This window comes from Salvia hispanica, chromosome 3 (assembly GCF_023119035.1).
Source record: "Salvia hispanica cultivar TCC Black 2014 chromosome 3, UniMelb_Shisp_WGS_1.0, whole genome shotgun sequence".
NCBI lineage: Eukaryota > Viridiplantae > Streptophyta > Magnoliopsida > Lamiales > Lamiaceae > Salvia > Salvia hispanica.
The window spans coordinates 2,567,681-2,577,194 of NC_062967.1; the positions used below are offsets into that span (position 1 = coordinate 2,567,681).

Sequence of the window (9,514 nt, forward strand, 5' to 3'; positions counted from 1 at the left end):
ACACTCTTTTTGGGTCAACCCAAAACTACATATAGTATGCTTTAGTTTTTTTAAAGCAAAATCACTTAATTTATTTTTTTCTATTTATAAATACTTTCATTATCACTTTCTCAAGCTTTCACACTGTCCTTATTTTTCTCCCATAATATGAAGTTAAATTCTTTTTTCAGTTTAATGTATTGTTTGATAATTATGTCATTGTGTTGGATAGAAATTATCGACCAACTTATATACACCCCACGAAAACTCAACACAATCGCTGCAATATTTAAGCTTCGGTGACTTAAGTGGTCGGATATACCATTCAATATAGATGCCCTACTGAACTTCGTAACTGTTTACTAATTATGTAAATTAGAATAATTAGTATATTCTTTGGTTGTTTTAATGTAATTTTAAATATATTCTTTCATTTGTAAATCAATTTCATTAGAATTCAATATCTTTGTAGCTACGTGATGGAACAATATCACTGAATTGGTGAATTCAAATGATACCCATTAAAATTTGTAATTATTTAATTGTTTCAATTATAAAATTTTCGTTGTTTTATTGTGATTTTAGTAGTTTTGTTCATTTGTAAATCAATTTAATTATAATTAGTGAATAATAATGAATTAAACAATAAGATAAATAGGAAATACGAAAAGTATGCCAATAATATCAATCCTTAGTGCCTAATGATTGTGAATAATGATAAAGGTTGTGCAAATAATGTAGTGCTAAAGATATTTGTGTTCGAGCTATTGATGCCCAAATAAATCATTTTTTAAAATAAATTTAATCAGTTTATAAGTTTATATATGTAATTCCCGAAACACCCTCATTGATCTCGACTCGAACAAAATAGATAATGTCATATTTCTTGACTCGAGTTTGTAGTCATATCTAATTTGTTTTTTCTATTGCATTAATTAGGTTTTCTAATACATTTGACCGTTCATGTTATATTTATTTTGCAACAGTTATATAAAAGTTGAATTTGTCACCACAGTTGTGATATAATTAAAGTTACCCTTTATCAAAAAAATTTGATTGTTTCCATCAAATAAACTAGACCACTAAAACTAAAACAATAATTTATCAAATATGCTCCTCTTATTGCAAGTGTGGGTCATTCTGAATTTCTAAATCATAAAAATATAAAGTTTGGGAAGAGCAAATAATTAAATCAATCCGTTAAACCTCTCACGAATTTCAAAGGTATTACTTGTTTGCATCAACTTTGCCCTTTTAAATGCACATATATAAATTTTCTTTAAAAATAATAAAAATCATGAATATCAAATTGTTTGTTTATTTTCGAAACTAGAAATATTAGCTCTTGTGTACTGGTCAAACTAGTACTACAAGAAATAGAAAATAAAACTACAAGGCTAACGTCACAGACTATGGTGGAAATAATTAGTAATTACTCCATAGTTTCATTTAGTTAAATTAATAAAAGAAATATCTCAAGACTCAAATCTTTTTGTATATTTGACTTATTAATACATATGTCAATTTTACAGTTGGTTGATTATTGTACTATATATGTAAATGAATCTAGTCGGATTAGTAGCCCAAAGAAAGAGTCCGTAAAACAACAAGAAGAAACATGAAATTTCAAAGGAAAAAGAATTGACAATATTATGGAATTCCACCACACGGAGTCTAATCTAATAAAACAAGAGAAGAAACATGGAATTTCAAAGGAAAAAGAATTGGCAATATTAGGGAATTCCATCACACGAAGTCTAACCGAAATACCGAATAAAATATTCCATTCATCTACCAAATACTGTCACACTTATACTTGTCACATAATATAACAATTAATAGAAGAAGTTAATATAATCTAGGTCACACTTTTATATACTACACTTGTAATACCAATGTGAGTTGAATAAGTTAGTAAATTATGAATGATAGTATTTTTTAAAAATAGTGAAAACGGAAGTATATTTTATGATAAGCATTTACTTTTTAGCTAAATCAGATATTCTATAATGGACGGGGGAACATTTAAGAAAAGAATGTGTAGTTTTCTTGGGTTAATGGCAATGCCATATTGCCATATATGTAATGTGTTAACCATACTATAAAGAGATGATGCTTAATCCACTCTTTTTTTTTGTGATACAGTTTCGCTGTTGCAGAAAATAGACAAATGGGCCTATAAAATCCATTAATCTACATTTCTAATGTTTTTCCCTTCATAATCTAAGGCCGAGTATACACACAACTATTTAAATAAAACTGAGTTTGAAAAATACATTATTGAATCTATCCCTAGCACAAACTATTTAATTACCCAACCCCAAACATCTCGTTTACCTCAAGCCCACACAAATTTGGGCTAAAATTATCTTTTGGGTTAATAATTTGGACCTAAAATGTAAACACCCATTTAATAATTTGATAGGCATAACAAAATCTAAGGAGAGATCGAGCTTCTAGTAGTGAATGGTTTTATCAATACAGTTAGATTCATATTTTCAAAGGCCCAAGATTATTTATATGGACTTGGGCCATTGTAGCAAAGGTGCAAAAATTTTCACAATTTTTTGTTTTGTGTTTTAATGCTTCTGAAATACATTTATTTTAGAGGACTAACATAGAAAAAAAATTACTCTAGTGCGTGCACGGTGTCCTCCTCCACCGCCGTTTCCCTCATCTCCTCCTCCTCCTCCTCCATCTGCACGCTCACGAGAGACCACCTCATTAAAATACTACTACTACTAAATATTACCAATTCGAATTTAATTTTTGAGGAATTAAATAGATACTAGTATAATTATAAATATTCAATCAATATAAGTTATGAGATAAGAAATGAAATAGTACTAGTACTATAATTTAATAAAAAAGCGTAACGCAACAAAAGGGCCCATAGGTTGGGTGAGATGTGCATATACCAAGATGTGAATGAAAGCTGTATGATCATAAATTGAATTTGTGACATGCAACTTTTTCCCTCTATTTTCCTTATCAAACCCACCTTTAGTGGTCCAAATTAGACCATCACACCACCCCATGTCCGCCTTTCACCCTACACACTCTCTCTCATCTTTCTCTCTCTATATATACATACATATGCTATTGCCATCTTTGGTTTTAGGCTTTTACAAAATACTAATGAAATATCACATATTCATCATCTTGGCCACGGCTTAAATGTAATTGGTCCAAAAACACTTCTTCCATCATAAATTTGAGGGCTACTAATATTTTTTAAATTACCACCGTGTCACTATAATGACATGCATGTGTGTAACATTGATCATCTCAAGCGATATCCCAAGAATATAACGAAAAAGACACTTTTGGTATATAATGATATTTCGAAAAAAATAAAATTTGCCACTAGGCAAAATAATGATCGTATATACTTACATCATAAAAAAATTGCCATATATGCTTGTATATAAGTTAGTCTACCTCTATCTATTAGTGTTACATCATTCTTTATTACACTCTCAACACCTACTATAATTAATTCATTTCCCTTTATAACCAAAAAATAACAAATGCAATCTCCTCGTACTTTTATTAATTCGTCTAATTTACTCTTTTTAAATTAATTATTTTATCCTTTCTTAATTTAGTAGTACTATCTCTTTTTTCACATTCAATTAACAAAAATCTCTGAGCTCAAAAGAAATTTCTTTTCATGTGTATATTTCTATGTTACACACTCAATTAATATATTAAACACACGTGGTGTACGATTTTAGACTCGATATAAATCTATAATAAATATACAACCCAAAAAGTTTTTGGTTAATCACATGTCCAGCTTATTCTTTTATAGTTCAAGATTAAATTTTTTAGATTCAACTTTAGAAAAAGAAGCAATGTGGGGACTCCCCCTCTCTCTCAATGCAATGCTTCAATTGCCCATACATATTTCTTGCCTAATTCGATAGTCTTTACCATAATATGGAGACAGAGCCATGGAGTAGTTAATTTCAATACTTTTACTTTTTTATATTTAGGGGGCGGCCCCCACTACATAGCAAAAATCCACTAAAACTCTGCCAAATTTATTTGTGACACCAACTTGGAACCCTATCCTCTCAATAATGCATGGTTTGTGACATTTTCAATCAATGAATTCTAGAAAAAAGAATAGAGGAAAACCCTAATTAAGAAAATAATACACATGAACATGACATGGGCATCCACATGAGGTGAGGCCACCTTTGTCTATAGCCGGTAAGTGTACGGGCGAGGAAACAGCTGGTGCGGTGGTGGTGGTCTAAGACGGCGACGACGACGATGGACACATGCATGCATCCATGCGCATAGCTTGTCGCCATGCATTCATTCATCCGACCCACATGCACTCAAACACACATACACAAATTATCAATATCATGTAGTGGAAATTAATTTTTTTAGATTTTTAGGTTGTTGTTACTTGTCTCTTCTCCTACATGTGTGTGTGTGTATAAGTTGCTTCAATTGTTTAAATTATATGATAATTCCATAATAAACATATATTTGAATCATTTATTAATTTTATTATTGATTAATCATACCAATTTTGAACACTAGGAACTATCTAATTTGATGTGTACTTTTTTTTTGTTTCTAGATGTATCCTCTTGTCGACAACTAGATGACTAATGTCTTGTCTCATCCCAACGGTCAGTGTATTAAACGGTAGGGGACTAGCCAAATAGTTTGCTTCATTCACATGGTCAGTGGATCGAACCCTTGAGCTCATGGTTGGTTAAATTTGATGTGTACTTTGTTTTGTAAGTAGTGCTAGGCACACTCGTAGATATATACGTACATATGCGATGAGTTATCCAGAACTTTTGGTTTGAGGATGCAAATTTATGATGTATAATTACATAACTCAAAAACAAAACAAGAAATGTACATTATGATATACACTCAAAACATAATGTTGAACAAGAAAATATCCCCAATTATAATGTTCATTAAATTCTCTCAATCCAAGTTTGGATTGATAATTGATCATATATAAAATTAAGAATACCTAATTAAATTTGTCAAGTCAAGTTAATTAACGAAGATTAGTCTAATCTAACTGGAGGTTTAATTGCATTATGTTCTAACTCCATTGTAGTTTCCAACAAAGCATCAATCGAAACTCAAATAGTAAATTAGATTAATGATTTGCAAATTGTGTGAGAGATAAAGCAAAATGTAGAGACATTGAGAGGGACCATATTGTCTGTAAAGCACAAGGACAAACAAAAGACAGTCGAAAATGGTAGTGAGTAAACTCAGACTAAAACAACTCACTAACGTTTGAGCCAAGAATTGACATAACAAAATACACACACACAACAAACACAGCACAAACATATATAACAACTATCCAGTGTTCTTTGTCTATATATGTATGCTGTCACGCCTTCTTGCATTTAATGTATGTATATGTACACATACAGTACCAAGTAACATGCAATGTGCCCCAATCAAATAAAATGTGGGGGAAAAAGGGTTTCGATTGAGTTTATTTTTCTACAATTATTGTGAAAGAACACTATGTATTCGAACCGTAGCACTTGTACTTTTGTGAAATGGGGAACAATCTCGACATTTAGTTATGGTACAAAAAAAGTTGCGCCTTTTTCATTAAGTAAAATGCTCGGGGCCATAAAAATGGCGAGCGGGAAAGTTCGAAGCATACAAAATCGTCGAAGAAAGCAAACATTGTAAAACCAACAATAAAAATAATACTAGCACCTAATCTAACACAAGTATTTCTCAGAGTGCAAACATTTTCCCACGTACTACTAAATTCATTCTTAATCAATAGTCTAGTCGAAGTTTGTCATTTTTGCTCGACCATAAAAATTAATCGCTTTATAATTTTGACGAATTTCTTTATTTAATGAGACGTCTGATTCTCCATATTAAACATACCTATAATCACTTGCTCTATATTTCTATGATATTTTATCGATTTTGCATTAAAAGTCAGATCGAAGAAAAAAGATTAGGAATTGTTGAGGCACCACCATGATCACCTTATGGGCTATGGCCATAGACCACTCAATAGCAAAGGGGCACACAAGGTAGGATTGTGGAACATCAATTCCCCCAAAGAGGAATTCCCTTTTTCATTTGCTTTTCTTTCTTAATTTATTACGTACTATTATTATTACATGATTGCACAAATTAGCTAATTAAGGCATGACACATGAACTCTCTAATGCTCGAAATTTTTCCGAAGTGTTAATTCTTACAACAATTATGAACTATAGTCGATTTGAATTTCGAAAATATACTATAGTAGATCAAATTGCGCTTTATTACACGATATAGTAATTATTACCGAGTATTAATATTATAAATGATAAACGTGAGATGCTTTACACAAAGTGGAAAGTTCACTATAGATCTGAAAAGTTTAACTTTATTCGAAGATAGGATATCAAACAGGACAACATATGATTACCATCTTATGGAAGTAATTAACACGCCAAATATTGGAATAATTATCATTAGTCATCCTAAAAGTAATTTACACCGTGTCAAATAAACGACAAAACACAAACACAGCAAAAGTAATTGCCCTAAACAAAACAGTAAAATAATGATCAAAACAAATGGAAACGCTACAGGAAAAGAACTATTCTTCTCCCCTTCCACAAAACGATAAATTACAAAAAAATATTAACAAACCAAAAAAGAGAGATTAAAAATTGAAATCCCATTGCAAAAAGACGAGACTAAGATAATAATTTAGGTTATCTCTGCCTTCTTTAATCCCCCTGTTTTCCTCTGCATTTGCGCCCCCTCCGCAGCCGACCAATCACCGCATTTCCCTCCATTTCCACTTCGGATTTATACCAGGAAGCAGGGGATCATCATCCAAGTCAAAAATTATATGAAACGACACCGTTTGTTTGTTCCTCCTCGATTAAAATCTTATAGTCCTAGGAGAATATAGTAGACCAGAGTGATTGGGAGGGCGATCAGCATTCCGAAAATGACCCTGAACAAGATTAACCCAAATCCAAGATTAATCACCCACTAATTAGCAACATTTAACTTAATTGTGAGAGTGTGATTCGATTGACTTACGCAGTGCTGAGAATTGCTGGATGAACATTGTACTCTTTGGCAAAAACAAACGGAACTATTCCTTGTGGAAGCGCAGCCTATTTCAAATTTCCAATTTTCAATTTTCAATTCTACATGTTAATTTACAATTGAGGATGTGATGAATGATGCGCTAACCTGCACAATCGCGACGTGGAGAAGGCTGCCGCGGAGGCCGACGGCGATGGAGGCTGCGGCCATGACGGCGGGGCCGGTCAGAAACCGCACGGCCATGGCGAAGGTCGCCACCGAGTTACCGCAGGCGATTATCTTAGGCTGAAGGGCCATGAACAGACCTGTTGATTATAAATCAAAATCAAATCAAAATCAATTTGCAACCATACAAGGGCCCATACACAGCTCTCAATTAATTAGGCCCCTTTTGGGATAAACACTACATTTTGATCCAGTGAATTTGAGTAATAGTAGTAACCTAAGCTGAACATGGCCATGCCGAGGCCGGCGTCAGAGAGGATGGCGATCGACCCTTCCACGATTTTAGGCATGTGCACATCCCACCTGAAAATCAAATTAGGGTTCATCAATCTTCAATTGGAATTTGAGGGAGTAATACATTGAAATTGATTGGTTGTAAATTAGACCTGTAAGCGACCAAAGACCAAATGAGGCCAATGAGGCTGGAGTAGGTGTTGGGGTTTCTGATGAGCTTGCGCCAGACCATAATCAAGATGAGACGTGTCATCACGCTAGCGGGCGGCATGTGTTTGTTGGTGGCGGCGGCGCCTGCAGCGGCGGCCTTGGGGTCGAGCTCGGTGGTGGAGCTGGACCCCAGCTTCGACAGCCTGTGGGGAACGTCTTTTTCTCTCATCACATGATGATGATCATCTCCGTGATCTCTCTCTCCTCGCCCGAAGCTGAAGTCTTCCCCAACGAACTCCCCACCTTGCGGAACGGCTTCAATGCATAAAAAATACCAACACAGACATATCATCAAACACCTTGCTGACATAGATAGATAAAAATAGAAATTAAATAAACATTTCCAGTAATTCACGCTTGAAATTGAATAGCACCAAAATTGATTCACCTTTGGTCTCCCCATTTTGGGGATTATCGGTGACCAATAGCCTGATTTCCTTCGCGCCTTGATCCGACCTCCCGGATTGCTCGGAAGCGCCGAAATCGTTCCCGCCGAAGACGTGGAGGCCGCCGCCGCCGCCGACCTCGGACACCGGCGACGCGCTCGAGCTCCATACGAACATATGAAGCTCTTTCGCGTCGTGATTGTTAGCCTTGTTATTGAGTGGTTGGTGGTGAGATTTCGCGGATTTAGGCATGGCGGAGGCGATTTCGGGATTGGGAGCAGGGTAAGAAGTTGGAACCGCGGGCTGCGGCGGATAGTATCCGAATCTAGGAGAAGTCATCAGCCCTCCCGGCGCGCAATTCTCTTCGAAATTGGAGGGGCGCGGCGTCGGCCCTCTCGACGACTGCACCGAGCACATATCACCGACATTGAAATTCGACAGCCTTCCGGTGTCGGAGTTGCCGAAATTCGACAATCTCCCTCCGAACCCCATCATCGAGTAGAAATCGGAGTGGTTGAAATTGGAGGTCCTCGGCGTCGGATTCCGCGACGAGCTCAAGCTGTAAATCTCCGCGCCGGTCAGATTCGACGGCCGCGGCGTAATGCCGGAGAACGACCGCCGCGACGCGCTGGATTTCCTCACCCTGACGTGCAGCTTCCCGTCGCCGCCGATCTCCGCGTCGGTCTCGAGGAAATCCTGCCCGTCGAGAGAGACGACGTCGGATTCCACCTTGAAGGAGACAATCGACGCCGCAGTCTCCGGAAACTGCTCCATAATCAGCATCTTCGCGCCGCGGTACTCGAAGAGGAAGAGGAGGAGCGTGTACCAGATGATGCACTGCAGCACGACCACCTGCACCATCAAATCCCCAGCGTACTCGCCGTACATCGCGATCAGCAGCGGAATCCCCATCACCAGCGTGTTCGGAAGCGTGGAGAGCGAAAAAATCGTTATCGACCACTCCAGGCTGCCGTTGCTGGTGAGATTCGCCCACAGCGACAGCACCACCAGCATCACGATCTTCTGCAGCGTATCCGCCGCGATGAATCGGAAATTCATCGTGTAGATATCGTTTTTAGAGATGAAATGGAACGACAGCAGCGGAACCGCGAAGATTGCGACGAATCGGTTGATTCCGGAGCACTGATCCGGCGTGAAGATCTTCCACCACCGCACGCTGCCGTAGGCGAGGATCATCGCCACGTAGAGCGGAATCACCGCCGTTAGCACAACGTAGAGATCGTGCCATGTAATCATCTCTCTCTCTCTTACTCACTCTCACTCGCTACTGCTGCAGTGTGTTGAACTTGAGAGGAATGAATCTCTGCCAAACCCAATGAGGAAAAGGGAATTGGTACTTGTAGAGAGAGAAACTGCGAGTGGGAGAGAGAAAGCGAATA

General features: G+C 36.8%; 1 protein-coding gene across 1 annotated transcript; it reads right to left on the reverse strand.

The window, feature by feature from the left end:
• Positions 1-6,450: 6,450 nt before the first annotated feature.
• LOC125214754 (auxin efflux carrier component 7-like) lies at positions 6,451-9,514 on the reverse strand. Its single transcript, XM_048115893.1, has 6 exons — positions 8,117-9,514; positions 7,671-7,983; positions 7,502-7,587; positions 7,207-7,364; positions 7,051-7,127; positions 6,451-6,961 (listed from the first exon to the last, which is right to left on the reverse strand). The coding sequence occupies exons 1-6, from the start codon at positions 9,369-9,371 to the stop codon at positions 6,895-6,897; spliced, it is 1,956 nt and encodes a 651-aa protein (XP_047971850.1). The 5' UTR covers positions 9,372-9,514; the 3' UTR covers positions 6,451-6,894.

Coding starts and splice junctions, on each gene's coding strand:
- LOC125214754 (XM_048115893.1), bottom strand. CDS start 9,371: ATGATTACATGGCACGATCTCTACGTTGTGCTAACGGCGGTGATTCCG. Junction 7,365..7,501: donor CATGGCCATGTTCAGCTTAG/GTTACTACTATT, acceptor TATAATCAACAG/GTCTGTTCATGGCCCTTCAG. Junction 6,962..7,050: donor CCAGCAATTCTCAGCACTGC/GTAAGTCAATCG, acceptor AATCTTGTTCAG/GGTCATTTTCGGAATGCTGA.